The sequence below is a fragment of the Meriones unguiculatus genome, chromosome 15, assembly GCF_030254825.1.
Source record: "Meriones unguiculatus strain TT.TT164.6M chromosome 15, Bangor_MerUng_6.1, whole genome shotgun sequence".
Taxonomy (NCBI): Eukaryota; Metazoa; Chordata; class Mammalia; order Rodentia; family Muridae; genus Meriones; species Meriones unguiculatus.
Window position 1 is genome coordinate 3,182,388 of NC_083362.1, and position 27,219 is coordinate 3,209,606.

The following is a 27,219-nucleotide window of genomic DNA, read 5'->3' on the forward strand; positions in this document are numbered from 1 at the left end:
AAGCCAGGCCTGGCGCAGGATATGGCGTCATCTCTCGGCGCTGAAGGTACCGACTGTTGCTGGGGCAACTCCCGGTGGCTTGGACACGTGCGGCTGCTGATGCTGGGCGGGGCGGGGGACGTCCGCTCTTAGAATTCCAGCGTGTTAAAGCCTGTGAATCTGAGGGCGGTCGTGCTTGGAGGTGCACGCCTGTCGTCCCAGCACTAGGGAGGCCAAGGCAGGAGGGTTCGGAGTTCAAGACTATCCTCAGCTACGTTGGGAGTTCGAAGCCAGACTAAAGTGTATGCGACCCTGTTGTTGGGGAACATGCCTATAATCCCAGGACGGAAGGGATGGAGGAAGGAGCCGCATAAAGAATTATGTCCCAACCTGGGACATGTGATATCTTGTCTCCAAAAGCCAAAATAGGACCAGTGAGGTGGCTCAGGGGGTAAAACTGCTTGTTGTAAAGCTTGCTAACCTTAGTTTGATGCCCAGGATTCACATATGGGAAGCAAAACCAACTCCCACCAGTTGTCTCCTGACCTCCAAACACACACACACACACACACACACACACAAAGTAAAAGCTTTTTAAAGATCAAGGGTTTGGGAAAGAACAGAGGTTTAAGAATGAAAACAAAAGCATGGGATCCTTAGAATAGTCAGTGTGCCAGCTGAAAACAGTGTTGTGCATTCTATATACATACATATATTTGTATTATGCACACACAGAGGTGATTAAGATCTAATCTAAAGGGCTGGGGGTAGCTGTCACTGGCCTTGTAACAGTAGGCCCCTAGACCTTAGCACAACTGACTCCATGATGGGAGTACCATTCAGGCTCTAAAACTCATCACATAGACAGCAGCACCTGCCAAAACTAAGACTCAGATCTAATCTATCAAAGTCCGCATAGCTCTGGGAAAGTCTCAGTATGGACTAACCTTGCTTAGTTCCGCTTCTGGCTAACTGTTCTTGTTAACTGGAGTGTGTTTACTCAGAACGTGGTTTCTGTGCTTGAAAGCTCACCCTGAGAAAGGCTCAGTACTGCGCTGGGATCTCATTACCCAGCATGGCTGCTGGCCAGCTAGTAAACACTTCTATTGACTTAAACCCGTGTCCGAGTAGTCTTCTCCCACAACAGCCTTTAATCCCAGAACTCAGGAGGCAGAAGCAAGCGGATCTCTATGAGCAGGAAGCCAGCCTGGTCTGCATAGAGAGTTCCAGACCAGCTAAGGCTACATAGTCAGACCCAGCCTCAAAAAAATCAGAAGGTGATGTAATCAGAGTTGAAGCCCTTGCCGGTCCCCTGGATTCTCTCCTTAGCAACACAATAGTAATATTAGTAGTAGTTTTTACACTTTATCTGGGCCTGGTAGCATAGGGATACATGATGTCTCAGGAAAAAAAAAAAAAAAAAGGAAGGAAGAGAGGGAGGGAGGGAGGGAGGGAGGGAGGAAGCCAGGCCTGTTGTCAATGTTGTAATCACAGTACCGGGGAGGGAAGGATCCTGAAGGCTCAGGGTCCAGGGAGGGAGGAGGGAGGGCGAGATGGGTCCTGTTCTGTGGGAGCACACTGCAGTAGCAGTAGAGTATGATGAGGGCGATGAACAGGAGGGAAAAATAAGATTAAATTCTGTGCACTTGGCCTGCTGTGTAAGCCATTTTGTCTTTTTGTTGATTCGAGAAGAGACTGCTAAAGAGCTGGGAACCAGAAGGAGATTCTGACAGGCTTGGGGGCCCAGATTCCGCCACTGGGCCTTTGGGTTGGATCCCACAGAGGCAACTGTGTGGGAGACAGCCTGAAGCAGAGGTTGAGCGACGGCTGCAGGGGCTGTGGAGAACACACCTAGGAGCCACGCCAGTTCCAGAAATGCATTCCAGCATTTATTACTGATACTGCTAGCCAGCTGAGAGGAGACAGTCGATTCGTTGTTAGGCACAGTAGAAGGAGAGGTGAGATTATAGGGGCACGGGAAAAGAAAGGTGCCCCCCTGCCCAAGGTTTGCTGGTGCCTCTCACCCGCTGAGAAAGAAGAACTGCAGCATGGCTGGCGTTTGCTGTGAAGGTGGCCAACACAGAGCAAATAATCCATCTATACAGAGATATGCTGTCTGAAAATAACCACGAGCCAGGCGTAGGGCTGGAATGTGTATGGCCATGAGCGGACCTCATTTTCTGGGAATCTGAAACAAGATGGCCAACTGCCTTTACAGTGAAGATGCCCCAATGTCCTGCATCCCTCAGGGCTAGAGTTTTAGCTTGTCAACCATAATTCTCTCAGATGCCACTCGGGACCCATCCTGGGGACTTTTTTTTTTTTCCCAGTTCCTTAGCAACCCTCAGAGCAGTGTTTCTCAAGCTGTGGGTCATGACCTTTGGGTCACATGACATTTTCACTGGGGTCACTTGAGACCATTGGAAAACACACATATTTACTCATAACAGTAGCAACATTACAGTTACAAAGAAAACAAAGTAAGGGTCTCCAGGCTAGGGAGGTTGAGAACCTCTTTCTTGGAGGTAACAACTTCAAACCCAGCAGAACACTGTGTCTGACTACCTGAAGGACAGGGAGAGGTCGTTCTTTGAGAAGCCCACACCCATGCTCTGTGCCCTCCATTTCTCCCTGCGTACCTCTTCTCAAAATTCATGTTAAGAGCCTCATTTCGGAAGCCAGGCATGGCGACCCATGCCTTTAATCCCCACACATGGGAGACAAAGGCAGGAGAATCTCTGTGAGTTCGAGAGGCCAGCCTGGTCTACATATCAAATTCCAGGCTCTACAAAAAGAGGCCATGTCTCAAACAAGCAAACAAAAAACCAAAACATTTTGTCACTGGGGGCAGCTAAAGAGATGGACCAGCAGTTAAGATACTCGTTGCTCTTACAGAGGACTGAAGTTTGATTCCCAGCACCCATACGGTGGCTCACAACCATTCGTAACTCCACTTCTAGGGATCTGATACACGCACACATGTAGGCAAAATATTCACAGGCCGATAAATAAATCTAAACAAAAATTTTTTTAAAAGAATTTTTTTTTTATTGTGTGTGCCTGTGTATGAAGTGTGCACGTGGGTGCATGTGTGCCGGGTGCACATGAGGAGGCCACGGGATTGATTCGAGGAGGTTCTCTCCTCCCACCTTTACAGGGTCCCAGGGTCTGAACTCAGGTCGGCAGGCTTCAGCAGCAAGCGTCTTTACCTGCTGAACTATCCAGCCCCAAGAATGTCTTTTAATGAACCCCGACTCACACTGACTCACTCCTGATATGCTTTTCTGGGTCAAAGGCAAGGATCTTGGCTTTGCCTGAAAGGCAGCCTCCGCCAAGCTGTGGGAAGCAATAGGGTAAAAACTCAACTTTCATGTGTATGTGTTGGAGACAGGGCTCCTGCCATGCAGGCCGTGTCCAGACTGGCCGTGTAGTGGCAGGTGACATTGAACTCCTGAGCCTTCTGTCTCCACCTCCTCCGTGCTGGGATTTCACTGAATCATCACACTCAGTTCACATGATGCCGGGAATTGAACTCAGGGCTCCTTGCATGCTACCAGAGCATCTAGCAAGCTATATCCCCAGCTCATCCAGGGACTGAAGCATTTTACAGATCTTTCCCAACTGCTGTCTCCATATGCACTTGGGGAATTCAGAACTTCCTGTTCTGCTCTACCTGGCTGGGGTTTTCTTTGTGTGTGTGTGTTATGTGTGCATATGTGTGTGCACACACATGTATGGAGGCCAGAGGTCTTCATCAGGTAGTTACCTCTAATTCTTTGCCCGTGTTACTCTTTGAGACAGGGTCTCTCACTGGATCCAGAGCTTACAGGTTCATCAAGGCTGCCTCACCAGAGAGCTCCAGCAATCCTCCTGTCTCTGTGTCTCCAATGCAAAAATTACACAGGAGAACCATCACGCCTGGCTTAAAAATGTGGATGCTGGAGTTCCAAACTCACACCCTCATCTGCACCCAGCAGGGGCTTTATCAACTGCAGCAGCTCCGGGCCCAGGGTTGCTCCGAATCTGAACCTACAGCACTGACCTCCCTACATCCGGAGGCAAGCTGGCTGCTTTGTTTCTAACCAGGATCAGCCCCGCCATGCAAACTAATTCAGGGAAGGCAACGGACACTGTCAGGATGTCGGATCATCCAAATCTGCTTTCCATCGATCTGCATCTGCTTCTTTCCCTGTGCGCATGCTAAGTATCCCAGGCTAGCCTCAAACCCACACTCCTTCTGCCTCAGCCTCCCCGGTGCTGTGAGGATGGGGGTATGCTGCCACGCCCTGCCTTTTGAGCCCAGGCTTCAGCGTGGATTATGTGTGCGTGTGTCTCAGTTTCACCCCATCTCTTCTCTGGAGCTCACTAGGTTTAGCACTAAGTGTTCTGTCTTTATTGATTGTACACATGGTGTTTTCTCTCCCATTCTGTCTCCTGGATGCTGTTCGTGATAATAAAAGCTCTTGATGGCTGGGCTGTTTTCTGTCCTACCAAATTACCGCCTTCTCTAATTGTTTGGGGAAGGAATAGACATTTATGATCTCAAGGAAATGGCGCTTTTCCCGGCTCCATCCATCTCTGTGTTCCTCTGTGTGAGCGTGCGCTGTGTATGAGCACGTGCATCTGTGTTCGCATGTGTGCTGGTGTATATGTGCGCACACATGCGCTGAGGCCAGAGGTCAACGTCAGGTTACCGTCCTCAGTCCTACCTTAAGTTTCTTTTTCAGGTGGAGCTCTGGCTAGCCTGGAACTATGCAGACCAGATGACCCTCAAACTCACAGAAATCCTCCTGCTCCTCCTGCTCTGCCTCCTTGGTTAAAGGCAAGCAGCACCATGACTAGCTCTCGCTTTTTCTTTGAGAGAGTCTCTCTCTGGACCTGGCGCTCTCCCAGTCATCTTGACTAACTCTTGTCTCCCTCTGTTGTCTCCTTATTCCTCCCAGGTCATAGGCCCTGAGCTTCGTGTCAGCCCAATACCACCCTTCTCTCTGTCGCTCTGTCCCCCTCTTTCTTCTCTCTCTCCCAGGTTTGCTGTTACAGTCGATTTTATCTATCTAAGGCTGGGTGTGGTGACTCCGGCCCATCATTCCACACTGGGAACCTGGGGCAGGAGGATGGAAAAATCTAGGTGTGGCCTGGACCAGGGAATTAGATCCTATCTCAAAAACACAAAAGCCAACCCACACGGTCGGTCGGTCATCCTTCTTTCTGCTACCCAAGCAGTGTCACAGCTCGACACCGTTCTGGCTCCTTTACCATGACCACACTGCTTCTTTACTTTTAACACTTCCATTAGTGGGAGGCTGGAGAGATGGCTCAGTGGTTAGGAGCACTGTCTGCTCTTCCAAATTGGACCTGAGTTCAATTCCCAGCATCCAGATGGCAGGTCACAACTGTCTCCAATTCCATGGATTCTGACACCTTCATACCAATGCACAAAGAATAAAATTAAATAAATTATTTTTAAACACTTCCATTTTTGAGCCACAGTGTGGAGGTCAGAGGGCAACCTGCAAGATTCGATTCTCTCCTTCCACCAGGTGAATCTCGGGGCTCAAACTCAGATCATCAGGCTTGGTGGCAAGTGCCTTTACCCAAGGACCCATCTTGCCAGCCCAGTAAATGCATATTTAAATTGACCTCGTTACTCTTCTGAAAACTCTAAAAATAAAAACCACTAATGACCCGCCTCTGGGCTTGCAGCTTAACTGAATAAAGACCAGGAAATGTGCTTCGCCTGTGGCCTCAGCCGTGTGATGACTGCACACGGCGCTGCTGGTCCAGCCGGACAGCCGCGACATCCTTCAGGCCACTGTCTAAGGCTCTGGCCCAAACTCAGACTGAATAAAACCTGTGTGCCTTTCCTTTCTTTGTTTCCTCTATTTGTTTGTTTGTTTGCTGTGTGCACTGTCTCTAGGCAGATGCCAGAGACAGTGAATAGCTTCTCTGAACATTTAACTAACATGCTCAAGTCCCTCGGTGATAGTGACTGTAAATTATTTTTAATCACTCATTTACTGTGAGTGCAAGTGCACACGTGCCTATGGCTTGGCACCCGTGTGAGGCTCAGAGACAACTCGTGTGGTTGCTTTCTTGGTTGTCAACCTGACTACATGTGAAACTGACTTAAAAACAAAACAAAACAGAAAACAAAATGACTGGACAGTGGTGGTGCTCCTTTAATCCGGCTCTCGGGAAGCGAGGCAGAGGCAGGCGGATCTCTATTAATTGGAAGCCAGCCTGGTCTACAGAGAGAGAGTTTCAGGACAGCCAGGGCTACACAGAGAAACCCTGTCTAAAAACCAAACCAAACCATAAGAAAACAGAAACAAAAATGGAGCACACCTGTTGGAATAATGTTCTTGTGGAATGTACACAATTTACCCTGATCATTCAAATGCTGATTCTCTTCCCCACTGTCGGGTTTCAACCTGGACAGTGTGTTGTGATGCTAATTCTAAGCATCACCTGTCTCAAGGTTGTGTAAGCATGCCACCATTTGTTCTCTGTATTGTCAATAAAACAACCAGCCAATGCTGAGCAATGGAGAGAACAGGGTGGACATCCCGGTCCAGAGGGGAGGAGGAGGAAGTGAATAGGAGTCAGGAAGGAGAGACTGGCAGGAGAGGACTTGAAACCAGGAGGAGAGATGAACCAGACCTAAGATATGACTAAAAACAAGTATAATGTGTGAAATCTGAATGGGAGGAAGCTATGCAGGCTTGGAGGTTTAGGATGGAGTAACTGTTGCCCAGCACTGTGCTCTAGGTTAATTAAATAAATCCTAGTCTCTGTGTGGTGATTTGGGTATACCGATGGTTTAGGAATAACCGATGCTTAGCTAAAAGATAAATCAATAATAAATATTAATAATAGACAACACACACCTGTGAGGGATTTTAAATTATGTGTCTGTGTGTGGTTACGTCAGTGTAGGTGCCCACAGAGGCCAGAGGGTCCTCTGAGAGTTCCTAGAGCTCATGGGGAATAGCCTGATGTGGGTGCTGGGAGTCATACCTGACCTGCTGGAAAAGCAATATGTGCTTTAGCCGCTGCACCAGGGAAACGAGTCACTCCAGGTCAGCTTCTCCCTCACACGCCTCTCAAGACCCTTGAAAGCCTGGGCTGGGGCTGGCTCAGTGGGTATAGAGCCTGCTGCCCAAGTGTGGAGACGGGAGTTCAGACCCCCAGAACCCAAGAGAACAAGTCAGGCGTGGGGGATGCCTGTAACCGCAGTGCGCGGGAGGCAGAGACGGCAGCCTGGCGAGTGAACTCAGGGTCCAACTGAGAGAGGCTGCCTCAATGACTAAAGTGGAGGAAGACGCCTGATATCAACTTCAGGCCTACACGTCAGGACATACATGTGCCCACACATACACGTATGTACACCGCACGCATACACACTCACACATGTAGCCACACATTCACATAAGCACACTACACACATACACAAATCAATACATACACGTGCCCACACATACACGTATGTACACTACACACACTTACACAGGCACCCACGTATACACGCCACAACACACATACACACGTAGCCACACATACACATACGCACACCACACACAGACTTGTAAGCCAGAGATGAGGTCAAGGATCGTCCTTTCCCAGCGAACTCACCCACAGAGCCTCTTCCCAACCTCACTTTGGCGTGAGGATCGGGAGACCCTTGTTGGTGCCCAGCTGCGGAAGTGAGGCGAGGCGGGGGCTGGATAGATACAGGCTCCCAGGGCACCACCTAGCTCTTCCTGCCCTGAGGAAAGCCTGAGGCCCTGCCAGCCTCCACCCAACAGAGGCCTTTTGCTGACATCTTGTGAAAAGGATGGAAACTGCAGCTCCCGCGCCAGCGCAGCTTGCCCTAGGCTCTGGCCTGAAAGACAGCCAGGCTCTGGACCCCACCCAAAGATGGGTTGGATGTGGCAAGGGAGGTCAGTTCAGGAAGGGAGGAGGCAGCCAAGGCAGGGAGGATGCCGCTCCCAAAGCCAGGCCTCTGAGCGTAAGGTGTGAGAGTGATTAAAAGTGCGTCTGTCCCGGGGGAGGCAGGGTGCCTCTGGGGGACCCCCAGCCCTTCCAGCCGAAGTCGCACATCCCAAGCTGTCTCCACGAAGGGGCGGTGGAGGCGCTCAGTCCTAGCACCCAGCACTCGCAGGGGCAGGCAGATCTCTGTGAGTTCCAGGCCAGCCTGGTCTACAAATCTAGTCTAGGACAGCCAGGGTCACACAGAGAAACCCTGCCTCAAACTCTCTCCCCCCCCTCCAAAAAAAAAAAAAAAAGAAACAAACAAACAAAGAAGCCGACAGGTGTGGGGTCATCCCAGCACTCTAGCACTGAGGAGACTGAGGCAGAAGGATTTCAAACTCAAGGCTAGCCTGGGCTACATACTGTGGTTCTGCAAGAGCCAAGCAAAGCAGAACAAAACAACCACATAAACCCATAAAACAGCTTCCAGGGTTGGAGACCTAGCTCCCAGGTCAAGAGCGGCTGCTCTTCCAGAGGACCTGGGCTCCTTTCCCGGCACGCACACGGCGGCTCAAGCACTGCCACGTTCCAGGAGATAGGAACCCTCTTCTGACCGCCAAAGACACGAGGCACACACTAGGTGCGCAGAAACGGACAGGGGAAGCACACAGGCATGCGCGCGCATGAGCTCCTAACTGAAGGCTGGTTTACACCCTGGAGGGGCAGGGCTGCAGCTGGCCGGTGGATAGTGACACACCTTGATGCTCTGGTGAGCGGCTGAGTGGGCCCGCTGCACAGCAGCTGTGCAGTCCTGTCAGCATCAACAGGGATGGGGGCTCCGCCCGTCACTTGTGGCAGCCTGAGGGATGTCTGTAAACCTTTTTTCTGTTTGTTTTTAAATAAAGATTTACTTTAAGTATATGGGTGTTGTGTCTGCTGGCTGTCTCTGCACCTTGGCATGCAGTGCCTGCAGGGACCAGCAGAGGGCACCAGATTCCCCAGAACTAGAATTGCTGACGGTTGCCAGCCACCTTGTGGGTGCTGGGAATGGAACCTGCTCCCTCTGGGAGAGGTGCCAGTGCTCAGCAAGCGCTGAGCCATCTCTCCAGCCCCAAATTTCCTTAAAGCTTTTAGGGACCTAGATTCAGGTAAAACAGGATCCTTGGCATCAATGCAGAAAAATATTTCAGGACGAGCCGGTGAGAAGCAGAGTTGGAGTTAATCAAAACTGGAAAGCGGGCTAGGGGCCGTAGCTCACTCACTGAGCGCGGCTGAAGCCCTGGGTTCCATCCTCAGCACTTCCGGAACTGAGCATAGGAACGAACGTCTGTAAATCCTGGCGCCTGGACAGTGGAGGAAAGAGGATAACTAGTTCAAGATAACCCTTGAGGCTAAGCATGGACACTTGACACATTGTTTCAAAAACAAAACAAAACAAAAACCAGACAGGTTTGGCGGCTCACACCCTTAGTCTCAGGCTTTGGGAGGAAGAGGCGAGGCAGATCTCTGAGTTCAGAAGCCACTGTCCGGAAGGATACAGTGACACATTGTCACAAAACAATAAAAAACAAAGAGGAAGTCATCAAACAAGCCACACCGAGACAGTGGGTGTGAAGTTCTTAGTTTTTAAAGGACTTACATTTATGTTTATGTGTGTCTGGCATCGGCTCCTTGAGAACTGGCGTTAAAGACAGTTGTGGGCCATCGTGTGGGTGCTGAGACTTGAACCTGGGTCCTCTGAACCTGAGCCAAGGGGGGTTCTTAGAGATCCGTGGTTAAGCGTCTTCATGGGGACTATATGCAGAATGTTGGCAGCTTTTGGAATTGTGTTAACTAATGGGTTTTTAGGGGACACCCCTTCCATCTCTACTCTTTCCTACAACTGAAGTCATGGGGTGGCTCTAGGGTGTCTTTACTGGGAAAATAATCTTTTTAAAGAGATTTTTTATTTACGTGTATGTGTGTGTGCGTGTGTGCACATGTGGGTGCAGGTACCAGTGGAGACAAGAAGAGGGCACCAGAGTAACAAACTGAGCTGCCAGACATGGGTGCTGGGGACTGAACTCTGGTCCTCTGAAGCAGCGGCAAGCTGGGGAAAGGAAGGCCTGAAAAGCAATTCGTAACTGTGCTAGAATTCTCAGCTAGTGAGTCTTCAACCAGACTTTCTTTCTATGCAGCCTCAGTGCCACTTCCCATCTATGCCCCTGGCCACGCTGGAGCTCTTAGAGTGACACAGGGGATGCCAACATCCCAGCCTGGTTCACACATCATGACCCTGCCTACCTGGAGCACATACAGAAAGAGGACTTTATGGGGCTGGAGAGGTAGCTCAGAGGTTAAGAGCACTGGCTGCTTTTCCAAAGGTCCCCAATTCCCAGCAACCACATGGTGGCTCACAACCATCCACACCGAAATCTGATGCCTCTTCTAGCCTGCAGGCACACATGCAGATAGAACACTCATACGTAAAACAAATGAATAGAATCTTTAAAATAAAAAGGAGGATTTTACAACCTATTCACAGTGGCTGGTAGGTGGCTGGGCAGGGACCAAGACAGCAAGACATGGCTTCACTGCTAGTCTTCCCTATGATCTCAGTTATAGAGAGGGGAGCAGAGATAGAGGAAGGGATGTCCTCTCCGCTCAGCGATCTCCCAAAGCCTCCACAGCACCCCACTAGATGAAGAGAATCTTTCTTACCAGACTAGAGGGAGAACTGCTCAGAAGGCAAAATGCTTGTCACGCAAGTGTGAGGACCAGAGTTCAAATCCACAATTACACACACACACACACACACACGCACGCACGCCAGAGGGGCACAGCAGCTTTGCAATAATCCCAGCATGTAGGAGGCAGGAGAAGGAATTCCTGGAGCTAGTTGCTAGCTGGGCCTGATGGACTACAAGCTCTGCCTCGCTCTATAAGATGGAGAGCAACCAAAAACCTGAAGGTCATCCTTAGGCTCCACATATATGCACACACTTGCACTACACACACAAAACACACTCTGAAAAGAATTAGCCTCTGTAAACACCAGGCATGTGCGTGGCACACATACACACAGACAAAACACCTACATAAAAAATTAAGCTGGGGCTGGTAGTATACACCTCTGATCACAGGCAGAGGCAGGAGAACCTCAGTCCAACATAGTGTGCTCCAGGACGGCCTGGGCGATTTAGAGAGATCCTGTCTAAAATTAAAATGAACAGGTGAAATACATTAGTCTCCTTTATTAACCATCACATACAAAATCTTCCAACAGGTAAACAAGGTCTTGCGTTTGATATTGCTGTCAGTCTGGTGGTAGGGCAAGCCCAGGCATGATAGGCAGGGACTCTAAGCCATGCCCCAGGCCTGAGGGTTCTGGGCAAGTGCTTTCCTGTTGACTGTGGCCTCAGCTCCTCACTGGTGGACCCACGAGTGTTCACCGCTAAGCCAGGCCCTAACCTTTCCCAGTGTACTTCTGATTCTTACGTTTACGAGTGTGTGCATGTGTCCCCAAAGGCCCGGGACACGCTGGGGCTGAAGTTCCCGTGCAGTCGTGAGCCATCCCACAGGTGCTGGGAAGCAAACCCTGATCCTCTGCAAGAGCAGCACAAGCTCCTCATTACTGGGCCACTGCCCCGCCCACCTAATGTGCTTTCAATTTCAATCTGGGGCCATCTCGGCTGAAACATTCCCTTAAGCGGTTAGGACATAACCTCCCATACCCAAGTCACTAACGTATTTAAACACTGCTCAATTACCGAACCCGGCTGTTCTTAAACGTCAGCAGCGTTAAAGCTCTGCCATGCTGACCATGTCTCAAGAGTCCGTCACCCTGGAAGAGGAGGGTAAAACAAACAAAAACCCCTCAGTGTCCTCACACAGCACCGCTGCCCACACTGAATTCTAAAAGCAAACCCCGAGTCCCCCCACCCCTGCCAGATCTAGTCAGAAACCAGGGCAGGAGGCAGTGCACTGAGTCGAGAGCTGTTCTGATGTGGACCTGGACAGGCTTAGGAGAGTCAAATCTTTAGCTGCAGAGGCAGGAGGCCCCACCCCTGCCTCCCATGACAGCTACGGGCTGGCCAGAAGACTTGCAGAGTGTGGCTGATACAACTCAGGGTTAACTGTCCCAAAGAGTGCCAGAACTCAGGGCGAAGGTCAAAATCGGCTTGGGTGGCTGGACCCTTGTCATCCCCGATACCCACGCTCTGTGGAGCCCCTCCCCCCCCAGTCACAGCAGCTGGTGGTATGAGCAGTCAGGTCAGGCAGGTGGCACAGGAGCCACCATGGCTGCCGAAGCCCACCCCCACTGTTCTGTCTGGATTTTTGCTCTGCAGAGAAGTGGCCAAGGATGCCTGCTGCCATGATGCTTAGACACTAACTGCAACGCCAAGTGGTTCTACAATGGCTCCTACTTCTTGGGAGTCAAAACTGTACCCACACTTGGAAGGCAGAGGTAGGTGGGTCTCTGTGAGGTCAAGGCCAGTCTACAGAGTGAGTTCCACAGTGAGACACTATCTCAAAAACAACAGCAAAAAGCCTGAGGCCAGGCATGAGGCTCCACGGCACGGTTAAGCTGGTTGCTTGGGTCAGCTGTGGAGTTAGCTCCGCAGGCCACATGAACACACCCTCTCCCCTCCCGCCACAGCAGCCCCAGGCCGAGGTGAGGAAAGGGCGGCAGGAAAGGTCAGGCTCTCGGGGACCATGAGCCACTGTGTCCCAAAGGCACCTCATTGAAAGCCATGTAGGGGAGGATGCAGAGCCGTTGGAAGCTCTTTTCCTGCACAGTTTTCCAGAACACAGGTCCTGGAGTGGTTTAGCACAGGCCACCACTCATGAGGTTTCCACAGGTCCGCGGCTCCTGAACGCAGCAGCTTTTGCTGTGGTAACATAATCCACCTCAAAGTTGCTGAACAGTCTTTTATTTTACCAAACAATCTGTACGTCGCATGTGTGTGCATGTGGTTGCATGTGAGTGTGAAGCCAGAGGTGAATTTCTGATGTCCCTCCTCAGGAACTGTCCAACTTGGTTTTTGAGCCTGTGTCTCTCTGGCCTGGAACTCTCTCTTTAGTCTAGGCCAGCCACTGGTTTGTTGGTCAGAGAGCCAACCTGGGATCCTCCCGTCTCCATCTTCCGGGCACTGACACTGTACCAACCACATGCGGCTCTTTTAGAGCGCAGGTTCTGGGGAGGAGCGCGGGTCCTCAGGCTTGTGACGCAAGCGCTTACCACCGAGCCATCTCCCGGCCCTAACTTGAGGGAGATGCTTCTATAAAGACTCCGGAGAAGCAGGAAGGCTTGGAGGCCACGTCACAAAGATAGAACCCAACAGAAAGGAGCTGGTGTGTGGCACAGACAACAGCCTGGCCATCATTTCACTGTCCTCCTGAAAAAGAGAAAGAATCGATGGTGACCATACAACAGAACTGCCTAGACGGCAGGTCATGAAGTCTGTCATGGACAAGGCTCTGGGGGCCATCTGGGACAGTCCAGAAGCAGCTGTCGTGGCCAGGCCTGTCCCTTCCTATGGAAGCACAGCCCCACTCTCACACCCCCTTTGGACTAGTACCTGAGCTGCTGGGCCAGCCAACCGATGCCCCGTGGCTTCTGGTCAGGAGCTCTGGATGCTGACGCCCTAGAGAGAAAGTCAAAGTGTGTTTACTCGGCCTTCATACCCTCATCAGAGCCCGCCCATGTCCAGCCCGCATCACAGACAGATTGACAAAATCAAGCGTAGCTACAAAGTCACCGAGCTGCCCCCTGACCTCCATGTGCTGCTGCGGCATGTGTGTCCTCTTGCCCCTCACAAAAGAGTTGAACATAAAAGGTAACTTGTGGGGTGGGCAGGTGGATCGCTTGAATCCCCAGCGTCTATATAAGAGCCAGGCGCTGGTGTGTCTGCAATCCCAGGGCTCCTACACGGAGGCGCAGGGAGGAGGCAAGAGCCCTCAGGTCAGCTAGCCTGGCACACACCGCAGCACACGAGAGGCCTTGTGTCAAACAGGGTGGAAATCAAGGACCAACATCCATGTGCTCTCACACACACAAAAGCTATGTTTCCTTCTGCCGCAGGAGTGAGTACAGACAGGGGTTTCTACTACTTTAAAAAGGAGCACCAAAGAGCTGCCCTGTGTACACTCCCCAAAAGACAGGCCAGCGTCCCAACCCGACCCCCAAAAGACAGGCCAGCGTCCCAACCCGACCCCCAGCCCAAGGGAGGGGCATCATTTAGAGACACACCTTCACCGAGGTGACCAAACTGAGCATCACTCATCCTGGCCATCGGTCAAGGCAGCAGGCCATTGAACCAACCATGCCTTAACAGAGAGCCGGAGACAGGATGCTGGCATGCGCTTGGAAACACCAAGACAAAGGCAGAGGTGGGAGCAATGCTCCTACGAGCCAGGCACACCGGAGAGCGCTGGGCAAGCGGACATTGGGAGAGGCGGGGCCTCCCAGAGCCAGCTGTCAAGTCTCTGTTCTCGGCCTGTGAAAGAAGAAACTCGGAGATTGAAGGCCCCAGGGTGTGGCAGCTGCAGGACTAGGCTCACAGGACTCCGGCTCTGACCGTGCCCTTCTGCCTGGCACGCTGCACGCCAGATCGGGGGCACCAGGAGCCCATGCTCACCTGCCTCTGCTGGCTGAGCCACTTCCGGCTTGGCAGCTGTGGTCCAGAGGATGCCTGTGCTGAATACAGAAGTTGCCACGGCACTGAGCACAGGGCAGCTGCAGCATCTCCTTCTTCCTGCATCCCTCTTTGGAGCAGCGGTACGTGAAAACCTGCAAGAACACAGTCACTTCTGTGAAGCGTGTCACCAGCCCAGCCCAGTCGGGCCCTGGCAGCCGAGCCGCTGGGCTGGGGCCTGCAGTTCTAACTATGACCCGACGACCCCACCCACACCCGACGACCCCACCCACACCCGACATGAAGGTGGAGATGGTCACAACATAACGAATGTTAGCAGCATCCATTCACTCATTTCCAATGACAAAAGCCCCGCAGCCAGGGAGAAGGCTCAGTGGGGAAGAGCCCCAGGAAGGCATGGAGACCAAAGGTCACATGCCTGTAACCCCGCCCGAGGGACAGAGACAGGAGGGTCACTGGAGCTCACAGGCTGTCAGCCCAGCTCCAGGTCCAAGAAGCTCTGCAGGGAATAGGGCAGAGAATGGCAGAGCCACCAGCAGACACTCTGGCCTCTGCCCGTGCATGCATGGGCCTGTATACACATGCACACGATAAACTTTCACTATTCCTTTTTCTTTTCTCTTAAGACAGGGTCTCACTCTGTAATCTTGGCTTGCCTTGAATTCAGTGTTCCCCCCACCCACCTGGCAATTGTTAGGTGTGCATTGCATGTGGCTTTTAAAAGTACTTTTTGTTTTTGTTTTTTTAGGTAAAATAAAAACCTAACAAGCCCTGGGCCCTCAGAATGAGGACGCAAAGGTCCAGTTTAGGCAGCTTGTGCTGGGTGAGGTGCAAGCACTGACTATGGAGACAGCAAAGCTGGGGTGTCCAGAGGAGGCAACAGGAGAGTCTAGACTAAAAGAAAGACAACAGCGCAGGGAGGGAGGCAAAGCAAGAGTGTCACAGCAGCCGCCGGGGGCAACTGGAGTGGGTTCTGGAGACAGTGGTAGTCACACTCCCGAGCTCTAGAAGGCTAGTAAGGCTATAGAGCTACACACAACAGTAGCGGTGCTTGGGGTGGGGTGCGGGTGGTGGGCCAGCGGTCGGCCTCTGGCAGACCAACTCCTCTTGAGGCACAAGAGCCCGCCTGCAGCAGGAGCCTGGGGAAAGCAGCCTGCACCACGAGTAAAGGCGGGGACAGCTGTCTGGACGGAGCAGGAAGCGGCTGTCGGGGAGCTCAGGGCTGCGCAAGAGTGAGCAGTGCCTTTTCAAAGCAGGAGGCTGGAGCGTTGGGTGCAGCTACATCCTGTCATGGGCACGCAGTGGGCGCCAGGCCGCAGAACGGGACAAGCTCCAACTGTGGCTGGGCGGGGCACATGGAGGAACAGACTGCACGCTCCCGTCTGAAGCCGAGAAGCTCCGGTGGGCTTTGTGCATGCTTACGTCAGACTATTTCATGCACCAAGACGGTCCCCAACTACATGAGCTGGAGCTGTTAAGCACAAGGACCTGCACCCACGACAAAAGCTGAGCGGGGTGGTGCGTGCACTCATAAGCCAGGGCCGGGGCACGAGGAGGGGACGGAGGGTGGCTGGGGATTGCTGGTAGCTGAAGAAGGCACTAGAAGGCTCTAAAAGAATTACTGTGCCAGTGATGGGACTTGTGGGGGGCGGGGTGCAGCACAAGTACAGTGTGTGTGTGTGTGTGTGTGTGTGTGTGTGTGTGTAGGTCAGGAGCCTCGTGCAGTTATTTTTCCACCTTACATGGTGTCAGAGAATTTTAATTCAGGTTGTCAGGCTTGCAGGACCAGGCAGAAGGCGTCATCCCGAACTGCATGCTCTGCCCTGTGCACATGCATGTGTGCATATGCATGCGTCTGTGTGTAAAAAGCTCTTCAAGAGGCCAGCCATGGAGGCAAACACCTTTAATCCCAGCACTCAGGGCGGCAGAGGCAGGGGGATCTCTGGGAGTTCAAGCCCAGCCTGGTCTACAAAGTAAGTCCAGGACAGCCATGGCTACACAGAGAAACTCTGTCTCAAAAAACCAAAAATCAAAAGAAAGAAACCAAAAATCCTCTCAAGCTGTAGAGCTAAAGTGTGTGCTTACTCTGGAAAGTGGCCAGCCAGGGTGAGGCTGAGCATTTGAGAAAACAGCAAGCAGGAGGAAAACACATAAGGAGCCTCCCAGGAGAGGAGCGGCTACGCCCCTGGGAATGTGCGGCCTGCAGAAGGCTGCTAAGGAAGCGTTGAGGTTCTTCCCTCACAAAGCATCAATACAATCAGCAAGGAGGTTTCACTAGAAGGAATAAGCCCAGGAAAGCAAACAAGAAAGAGTTAGACGCCATGGTGCAGGCCTGCAGTCCCAGCTTTCCAAAGCTGAGGCAGGAGGATGGGGAGTAGGATAGACTCTGCCTCAAAAACAGGGAGAGGGAGGTGAAGGGGAAGAGAGAGGGGGAAAGAGGAGAGGGAGCAAAGCATGTGGCCAGATTCTAGAAGCTAAACTCCCTTGACCCAGAGCCAGCAGGTGAGAAAAGACCAGTTACTAGCTGAAGAAAGCCTCAGAGCATGCCCACTGAGCAAACACACCACAGCGGGTGTTGAGGGATGGTCCAAGGCTTGTGTTTTGATGCTAAGTTTCTTCCAGCCCTCAGATCTGGTTACTGCCCTATTCTTGCGTAAACCTGCCTAAGACATCATTCTTGATTGGTTGACTAAAGGCCTAGAACCTGGGCAGCAGAATGGGGTGGGCATGGCTAAGGTTCCTGGGCTTGGGAACAGGAGAATCATGGGAAACAGAACAGACAGGAAGAGAGGAGGAAGGAGGACACCAGGATAGGTTAGGATGGAGAAAGAAGCACGTGAGTTGGGAGGAAGGACTCCAATAATGGTATAGAAAGGCCCAGATGAAGAACACAAGCAAGTATCTTGGGATTATGGGTGGAAGGTAGCCCAGATAAGAATGGTGAAGGTGAAGGCATTTGATGGGGGCTGGGAGGTGGGTGTTGAGGTTATTCAGATAATGTAGGTACAAATAAGGCAATTACACACTCTAACAGGCGTTTGTGTCTTATTGTGATAGCGGGTTAAATAATACTCCTGTGATAATTATAGGGCAAATAATAAACATTATTTAGCCCAACACCAATTTATTTACAACAACAAATGGGCAGAAATAGCTGCTGGAAGGTTGGGTGAAGCAGGACCACATCCCAAAAAGAGGCCACAGGCCCACCTTAAAAACAGAAGCACAGCTTCACCCACAGCACGAGACATGGTCCATAGAGGCTGCTAGCCTCAGGGCTGGAGCCGGATGGAGGCAGCCAGTGTCCAGCTCAGGGGCACACAGCCCTCGCTTGGGCCGTTCTCTGGGTGGCAGGGGACATACCTTCTCTTAGAAATACCATTACTCTTCAAGAAAGACCAAAGACAGGGACCTTCCCCACCCCCACAGAGGACAGACAAGGTGGCCCATTTCTTCTGTCCCCAGAAGGAGAAAGTTAATAGAAGGTTCTAGAAAGAGCACTGCCCTCATTCACCTCAGGACAGAAGGCTCTAGAAATCACTGCCCTCTTTCACCTCAGGACAGACACTCAGGGATGCCTGAAGACAAGGGCCTGACCTGGGACCCTTGTGAGGCCTGGGAACTGTGTCTACTCAAACTCAGGAAGACTTAGCTTCCCATTGACTGAAAGCACTCCACACTTACAAAATAGACTTTGGGGCTAAAGATGTGGCTCAGTTTGTAGAGTGCTTGCCTAACACACATTCTGGGTTTGATCCCCAACACTGTCTAAAACAGGCATGATAGTGTGTGGCTGTAATCCAGTACTCAGGAGAGGGAGCCATAGACAGCAGAAGCTGAAGGTCATCCTTGGCTATATAGCAAGATGAGATCAGCCCAGGCTATGTGAGATGCTGCCTCAAAAAAAAAAAAAAAAAAAAAAAAAAAGCAAGCAAAAAGGCAAAAAGAAAAATCGCCCTCCAAAGCAATAGCAGCACTGTGTGTGTGCTAGCACGTGCGAGCCCTAGCCCAGTCTCACCTTGTTCTTGTTCCTCCCAGGGTGAGAGGCGCAATCTCTGTCCATGTGCTCACCGACCACCACGTCTGCTATCTCACCTTTTTTCACAGGGATGGGGACATTACAGAGTGGACACACGGGCACCTGCACATCCTGAAATAAAGAGCATACAATGATGCTAAGACTCACCCTCAGCTCTCTCTTCCTCCTCCTCTCCCTTTCTCTCCCAGATATACACACGCACGCACAGAGCACCCCCCCACCCCGTCTCAGACATGCACAGATGGTGAAATGTGTTTACAAGCAAAGAACACAATGGTGAGGATAAGACATCGCAGGGTGACAGGACTGCACCTGCGATGGCAAAGCAGCCATGTTTGTCTGGTGGGATTTGAACACCCCACCACCAGCTGTGGAGAGCTCTCAGAGAGAAAGGAAGCGGGTGAGATTGGGAAGGGAGCCACTGCCCCTCAGAGCCAAGCTGAACGGTGGACACACTGACAGGAGGGCCCGAGGAGTCCCTCTGTCCAGCTGTCTCTGATCCTCAGTGGCTGCAGGAGCAGGGAGGTGGCCTCAGCAGTGGACAGGCTGTGCCCCACTGCTGTGCCAGCCAGAGGCAGGGCTCTGCAGGGAATGAAGGAGCACCAGGAGGGGACAGTCAGTACAGTCAGAGCCATGGCCGTTGCAGGAGGGGTCCGTGCCTGACACTGACGCTGACACAGGGTGGCTGACATGAGATGGAAACAGGACCACAGGCTCATGGGTCCTGCTGTCTGAGGGGCCTGCCTCTGTGGACTAACGTACCCACCAAGAAACAAAGCATTCCGGTGTGAGCTCTGGACACGCCCCCTGGGGCACAAGGAAAGGTTCAGATATACAAACAGCAGCCATCCGGTCATCAGGCATGAGTCATCTACCCCACCCACCCCAATGACCTCGCTGGACGTGGCCAGCCCCGGGTAAGGCATGTGACACTGAGTCACCCGCTGTCCATATGGCACCTGGGGAAGTGACAGAGTTCACTGTGAGTCACTTCTGGGACACAGGAAACCTGTGGACCTGGAGAACCTGGGGTTCTGACAGGCATCTCCTGGTGTCTGCTGGGCAGCGTGGAATCCCCCAGAAACACCTGCCACAGGGACCCGTGCTGGTCCCCGGGGCAGGGGACGCACAAGCTGAGTGCATGAAGGTGAAGGACCAGCTGTGAACGAGTGTGGGAGGCACGCTGAGGGTGCGGCTTGAGGGCTGGGGATGGCCCATCCGTTCCTCCTCCTCTCAGCTTTCTCTAGCTACTTCCTCTTTTACCTTGGCCTGCTTTACACTTAACGAACCCACTTGCTCAGAACTTAAGCATGGCTATCCCAGGCCACCCTCCCGCCTGCACAGAACAACTGGACACAACAGCTGTGGCCCATGAGTCTAGACCCCAGGACGACGCATTACCTTTGTGAATGCAAAGGGACACCTGTGACCCATATATGAAAAATGGTCTTTACAGAAATCCTTTTTACACGCGTCACACGTTATTGGCAGAAAATCTAAAAAAAAAACAAAAATCAAGACAGAACAGTAAATCCTCTGAAGAAATGGAACCAAAGAAATACACAGCATTCAAAGCAGGAGCTTGTCTGCATTAGGCCCCTCATGCCTATGAGACACACACATTCTAGAAGTAGAAAAGAAAAAATACTGAGACAGGGTCTTACGTAGTGCAGGCTGGCCGGGAGCTCACACGTGGCCAGGGAGGACGGCGAGTACCTGATCCTCCTGCCTGCACTTCTCCAGTGCTGGGACTGCAGGCACCAGCTGCACACCAGCTCTGTGTGGAGCTGGGATGGAACCCGGAGCTTCATACACGCCGGGCAAGGGTTCTACCAACCGAGCCACAACCCCTGTCCCCAAGTTAGGAATGCAATAAGGCCAAGAGACACCGAAGGACCCACAAAGCAGTCTTTTCAACACAGATTGTGGTATCACAATCATCCAAGTTGCACACTTGTGTCTGCAAAGCCCTGGCGGCCAAGGCCTGGCCTTAGGTGGTTGCAAGCTCGCAGTGGGGAGCAGACCCTGTGTCCCGCACCAGAGGCCTCAGGCTGAGAAGCCAAAGCAGGACAGAGGCCAACTAGCTAAGAGTGTGTAGCCGACATTTGCTACTTTGCGGGTTCCCTACTCTCTTCTACCTTCTTGCCCTCCAACACTAGGTAGAAGAAAAAGAAGGATAGAGAGAAAGGGGGGTATTGTCATCATTACACTACTTCCTGCTCATTAGGATGTGGAGTTCCTTGGGGCAAGTTTGATCTTCGAAGTCAGGGTATCTATTTTCTTGTTTCTTTGCGAATGACTACCTGACAAACAGCAACCAACAGCATCCAACCACCAACAGCCATGCCCATCTCAAGGCCCTCACATTTATAGAGCCCCTGAAAAGTTCCCAGAACTCCAACCATCACACACCGGCAGAAACTATCTGCAGCTGGTGAAACCACCTCCCTGCAAGAGCACGAGGCAAATCAGTCACCTGCTGTGAAGCAGCCTCTTATCCCCACACCTGAGATTAAAACCAAAGCTTACGTCCCACAACATTTCTGTGTATTTTTTTTAAAGAAAGCAAAATTAGAATGTTCTCACTACATGAATGTAATAGCCAGACATCCCTCACAAAACAGCCTATGAAATACTATTTCCCAGTAAGAATCCTTGAAAGTTCTTACCTAGTTGCTTGCAAGTCGGTTCTGAGCAGTGCTTCCCCAAGTCAGGAAACTCCATTATGAACACCGTGTCCAAAACACAGGTATTTAAGTATCACCTGTGGGAATTAGAAGTGAAGGGAATGAGGCTCTCAGTTAATTACCAGGACCTGTAACCTGTGGCCAATGAGCACAGATTCCCTCCGTGGGGGCTGTGGGAAAGGCCAATGTATCAGTAAAGAGGAAAGTGGGGGTTTCATAAAACAAACAAACAAACAAACACCAGGTCTCAGACCAAGAACCAAACTCAACATGACCAGGGGTTGCTGTCTAGTCCTTTCAGACCCTAGCTTGTGATGCCTGTCCTGCCACAGGGTTTCCAGGAAAGCCACATTTTAATGCATCCTGAGATTCCCAAGCCAGGCAAGGTGGTGCAGGCCCATCAGCCCAGCTACTCTAAAAGCGGGGCTGGAGAGTCACACAAACTCTAGGCCAGCCTGGACAGCTTTGGGAGACCTTATGTATCGGTGTCCTTCCTGTTGCTGTGATAAAATATACTGACGAGAAGCAAAAGTTTGTTTTAGCTCACAGTTCCAGGTTTCAGTCACTATAGGGCCGCCAAGGTGGCGGGAACCTGATATGTCACGTCCTACCCACAGTCAAGAACAGAGGGGAATAAACAGGTGTGCTGTGCAGACAGGCAGATCTTCGTGAGTTCAAAGCATGCCTGGATCTACAAAGTTAGTTCCAGGACAGCCAGAGCTGTTCCACAGAGAAACCCTATCTTGAGAAACCAAACAACAAAAACAACAAAGCAAACAAAAGGACAGACAGAAGTGGAGAAGCTTGCTCACCTGCTTGGACTCAGCTCCGTTTCTCCACTCTTAGACAGGTCAGGACCCCTGCTACCCACAGCACACTGGGTCTTCCCAAACCAATTAGCTCAACAATCACCCCTATTTCCAGACAAGCCCGCTGCCCAACCTGAAGTAACAGCCCTTCACTGCGACTTTCTTCCCAAGCGACTCCAGGCTGTGGCAAGCCGACGATCAAAGCTAACCAGGGCGCCCTGTTTAAAACGCAAAAACAGAACAGGAGGAAGAGGGCCGGGGGCAGTGCGGCGGGCAAGCTTCTTACCCTGCACGCATGAGCACTGAATCTCAATCTCTAGAATGCCCGTTAAAAAAAAAAGCCAGGCGTAGCTGGGCATGGTGACACGTGCCCTCAATACCAGCACTTAGGAGGCAGAGGTGGGTGAATCTCTGGGAGTTCAAGGCTAGCCTGATGTACATAGCAAGTTCCAGGACAGTCAGGGATATGGGTGAGAACCAAGCTCAAAAAGAATAGAAAAAGAAAAAACCGTAGTGGTTAGTGACTGGAATCCTAGCGTTGAGGAGTCGGAGACACCCGTAGTGGTTAGTGACTGGAATCCTAGCGTTGAGGAGTCGGAGACACGGCTCACTCACAGATCATCTTATTCAGAGGAGAAAGGTGGGCGGCTCCTGAGGAGCAACCCTTGACGTTCTCGGCTTAATAACATAATGCGAGGCCTAGCACGTGGGCGGGGGAAGCTCTGGCACAACCAGGACAAATGTGGTGAGAATGAGAAGGGCTTCCCACATGCAATTCATAGCTGCCACTGAAAGTTACAGTCTCCTTGGACTTCAAGCTACGACGTCATTGCCTCGATACACTTGTTGACATCAACAGGCCTGTTTTCCCAGGTGCTGTTCCGCGTTAGTTGACTAGGCTCCCCAGTGCAGTCTCTCCCTCGCCTCTCGTTCCCTCTGGCACCCAGTTTTACTTTGTGCTTGCTCCTTAGTGATATTAGGCCAGCCTGATCAGAGGAGGCACGAGCCATTAATTAACCATGAGAAACGGATAACCAGAGAGGCTGGCATCCCAGGCTTAAATCCTCCACGTCCTGACACTCATCAAATGGCTCAAAACTCTTGTGTTTTCCAGAGTTCAAGTCCCCAAAGACCTTTTTACATCTTCCTATCACTTCCCTTTTCTGCTGGGAACTTCTAAACTATTCCTTGCCTAGAAATGTCAGGTTTCAGTAAACATCTATTTGCCTTGTCAAGGATCAGTCTGCGGGGTTACTTCCTCAGAAATCATCACTACCACCTGCAGCCCTCCGCTCTTCCCTTCCTAGTGCATTTAGCTGTTAAAACGATCTCATTCCTGTTGGCTAGAAAACCTTTCGGCATCGTGCACTCAGAATCCACGTTATGAAATGTTTCTGTTCAAAGCGAACAGCGCTTGATGTATTACCAAATGACCATCACTGTTTTTCTTTCTCTCTCTCTTAATGGGAGAGGGGGCAGTGCCTATTATGTAGCCCTGGCTATCCTGTAACTCGCTTTGTAGACCGCGCTGGGCTCTCAACTTAGAGATCTGCCCCCTGCCCCTGCCCCTGCCCCTGCCCCTGCCCCTGCCCCTGCCCCTGCCCCTGCCCCTGCCCCTGCCCCTGCCCCTGCCCCTGCCCCTGCCCCTGCCCCTGCCCCTGCCCCTGCCCCTGCCCCTGCCCCTGCCCCTGCCCCTGCCCCTGCCCCTGCCCCTGCCCCTGCCCCTGCCCCTGCCCCTGCCCCTGCCCCTGCCCCTGCCCCTGCCCCTGCCCCTGCCCCTGCCCCTGCCCCTGCCCCTGCCCCTGCCCCTGCCCCTGCCCCTGCCCCTGCCCCTGCCCCTGCCCCTGCCCCTGCCCCTGCCCCTGCCCCTGCCCCTGCCCCTGCCCCTGCCCCTGCCCCTGCCCCTGCCCCTGCCCCTGCCCCTGCCCCTGCCCCTGCCCCTGCCCCTGCCCCTGCCCCTGCCCCTGCCCCTGCCCCTGCCCCTGCCCCTGCCCCTGCCCCTGCCCCTGCCCCTGCCCCTGCCCCTGCCCCTGCCCCTGCCCCTGCCCCTGCCCCTGCCCCTGCCCCTGCCCCTGCCCCTGCCCCTGCCCCTGCCCCTGCCCCTGCCCCTGCCCCTGCCCCTGCCCCTGCCCCTGCCCCTGCCCCTGCCCCTGCCCCTGCCCCTGCCCCTGCCCCTGCCCCTGCCCCTGCCCCTGCCCCTGCCCCTGCCCCTGCCCCTGCCCCTGCCCCTGCCCCTGCCCCTGCCCCTGCCCCTGCCCCTGCCCCTGCCCCTGCCCCTGCCCCTGCCCCTGCCCCTGCCCCTGCCCCTGCCCCTGCCCCTGCCCCTGCCCCTGCCCCTGCCCCTGCCCCTGCCCCTGCCCCTGCCCCTGCCCCTGCCCCTGCCCCTGCCCCTGCCCCTGCCCCTGCCCCTGCCCCTGCCCCTGCCCCTGCCCCTGCCCCTGCCCCTGCCCCTGCCCCTGCCCCTGCCCCTGCCCCTGCCCCTGCCCCTGCCCCTGCCCCTGCCCCTGCCCCTGCCCCTGCCCCTGCCCCTGCCCCTGCCCCTGCCCCTGCCCCTGCCCCTGCCCCTGCCCCTGCCCCTGCCCCTGCCCCTGCCCCTGCCCCTGCCCCTGCCCCTGCCCCTGCCCCTGCCCCTGCCCCTGCCCCTGCCCCTGCCCCTGCCCCTGCCCCTGCCCCTGCCCCTGCCCCTGCCCCTGCCCCTGCCCCTGCCCCTGCCCCTGCCCCTGCCCCTGCCCCTGCCCCTGCCCCTGCCCCTGCCCCTGCCCCTGCCCCTGCCCCTGCCCCTGCCCCTGCCCCTGCCCCTGCCCCTGCCCCTGCCCCTGCCCCTGCCCCTGCCCCTGCCCCTGCCCCTGCCCCTGCCCCTGCCCCTGCCCCTGCCCCTGCCCCTGCCCCTGCCCCTGCCCCTGCCCCTGCCCCTGCCCCTGCCCCTGCCCCTGCCCCTGCCCCTGCCCCTGCCCCTGCCCCTGCCCCTGCCCCTGCCCCTGCCCCTGCCCCTGCCCCTGCCCCTGCCCCTGCCCCTGCCCCTGCCCCTGCCCCTGCCCCTGCCCCTGCCCCTGCCCCTGCCCCTGCCCCTGCCCCTGCCCCTGCCCCTGCCCCTGCCCCTGCCCCTGCCCCTGCCCCTGCCCCTGCCCCTGCCCCTGCCCCTGCCCCTGCCCCTGCCCCTGCCCCTGCCCCTGCCCCTGCCCCTGCCCCTGCCCCTGCCCCTGCCCCTGCCCCTGCCCCTGCCCCTGCCCCTGCCCCTGCCCCTGCCCCTGCCCCTGCCCCTGCCCCTGCCCCTGCCCCTGCCCCTGCCCCTGCCCCTGCCCCTGCCCCTGCCCCTGCCCCTGCCCCTGCCCCTGCCCCTGCCCCTGCCCCTGCCCCTGCCCCTGCCCCTGCCCCTGCCCCTGCCCCTGCCCCTGCCCCTGCCCCTGCCCCTGCCCCTGCCCCTGCCCCTGCCCCTGCCCCTGCCCCTGCCCCTGCCCCTGCCCCTGCCCCTGCCCCTGCCCCTGCCCCTGCCCCTGCCCCTGCCCCTGCCCCTGCCCCTGCCCCTGCCCCTGCCCCTGCCCCTGCCCCTGCCCCTGCCCCTGCCCCTGCCCCTGCCCCTGCCCCTGCCCCTGCCCCTGCCCCTGCCCCTGCCCCTGCCCCTGCCCCTGCCCCTGCCCCTGCCCCTGCCCCTGCCCCTGCCCCTGCCCCTGCCCCTGCCCCTGCCCCTGCCCCTGCCCCTGCCCCTGCCCCTGCCCCTGCCCCTGCCCCTGCCCCTGCCCCTGCCCCTGCCCCTGCCCCTGCCCCTGCCCCTGCCCCTGCCCCTGCCCCTGCCCCTGCCCCTGCCCCTGCCCCTGCCCCTGCCCCTGCCCCTGCCCCTGCCCCTGCCCCTGCCCCTGCCCCTGCCCCTGCCCCTGCCCCTGCCCCTGCCCCTGCCCCTGCCCCTGCCCCTGCCCCTGCCCCTGCCCCTGCCCCTGCCCCTGCCCCTGCCCCTGCCCCTGCCCCTGCCCCTGCCCCTGCCCCTGCCCCTGCCCCTGCCCCTGCCCCTGCCCCTGCCCCTGCCCCTGCCCCTGCCCCTGCCCCTGCCCCTGCCCCTGCCCCTGCCCCTGCCCCTGCCCCTGCCCCTGCCCCTGCCCCTGCCCCTGCCCCTGCCCCTGCCCCTGCCCCTGCCCCTGCCCCTGCCCCTGCCCCTGCCCCTGCCCCTGCCCCTGCCCCTGCCCCTGCCCCTGCCCCTGCCCCTGCCCCTGCCCCTGCCCCTGCCCCTGCCCCTGCCCCTGCCCCTGCCCCTGCCCCTGCCCCTGCCCCTGCCCCTGCCCCACAGGCCTGCTCCACCACGCCCTGCCCCCAACCCTGGCTCAAGACAGCTGACCTGGGGATGTGCTGAGACAGTAACTCCTAGCTGCACAGACCACGGGAAGTCACAGCCCGAGACGCCGGCCCCTGGTTCACTAGCGCCCCGGGGCCCCAGCAGCACCCGTGTCCCCGGATCGACACACCGGTACCTGGCATTCACGGGAAGCAGGAGGCGGAGACAGACAAGTGGTGTCCTTCGTGGTCAGCCCGGCGGCACCTCAGTAGGAACTGCGGCTCCAGTCCCCGCGCGGCGCCCGACTTCTCGCCAGGCCGGAAAGCGCAGCATTGCACCTGCAGCCGCCTGGGCCATTTATTGGCCGCGGACAGATCCAGAGTCACGCATCCTGGGCGTTCCCGGCGCGCTCTGATGATGCCACGCCAACGCCGACCAATCCCGTAGCGCCTCGTCTGGGCTTGCAGGCGCGCCCAAAACATCACCGAAGGCCGGCCAATCCCTTCGGGCCAAGACCCGGAGAGGGCCGCGCGCCGTGATGTCGTCACTCAGCAGGCGACCAATCCGGTAGTTCTGCGGGCCTGTGCCTGCCTGTCCTCCGCCTCTTTTCTGGAACAGTCAGGCAGCATCTCTGGCCTCGGCTGAGTCATGGTGAGGCAGCTCTGGGCGAGGTGGCAGGCCTGTACCAGGGAGCCTAAGACAGGACGGGCCGGGGCGAGATTCCTGCAGCCTGGCAGCCTCTGCAAGCGGCCGCTGGGGGTTGGAGCTGCAGGCCGCCCAGACTTGGTGGCCCATCTGTGGAGCTGTAAGGATTCCAGGGCTGGGTGAGATA

General features: G+C 55.2%; 1 protein-coding gene across 3 annotated transcripts; it reads right to left on the minus strand.

Moving 5' to 3' along the window:
• Positions 1-11,168: 11,168 nt before the first annotated feature.
• Positions 11,169-26,800, minus strand: Zfand2a (zinc finger AN1-type containing 2A). Of its 3 annotated transcripts, XM_060367987.1 has the most exons (8): positions 26,584-26,800; positions 22,127-22,341; positions 21,297-21,391; positions 20,029-20,123; positions 18,607-18,738; positions 14,571-14,722; positions 13,512-13,577; positions 11,169-13,328 (listed from the first exon to the last, which is right to left on the minus strand). In XM_060367987.1, the coding sequence occupies exons 3-8, from the start codon at positions 21,349-21,351 to the stop codon at positions 13,313-13,315; spliced, it is 516 nt and encodes a 171-aa protein (XP_060223970.1). In that variant the 5' UTR covers positions 21,352-21,391; positions 22,127-22,341; positions 26,584-26,800; the 3' UTR covers positions 11,169-13,312. The 3 variants fall into 3 exon arrangements, with proteins under 3 accessions (XP_060223970.1, XP_021496399.1, XP_021496400.1); XM_021640724.2 differs by lacking the exon at positions 22,127-22,341 and having other exon boundaries at positions 26,584-26,799; XM_021640725.2 differs by lacking the exons at positions 22,127-22,341; positions 26,584-26,800 and having other exon boundaries at positions 21,297-22,120.
• Positions 26,801-27,219: the final 419 nt, after the last annotated feature.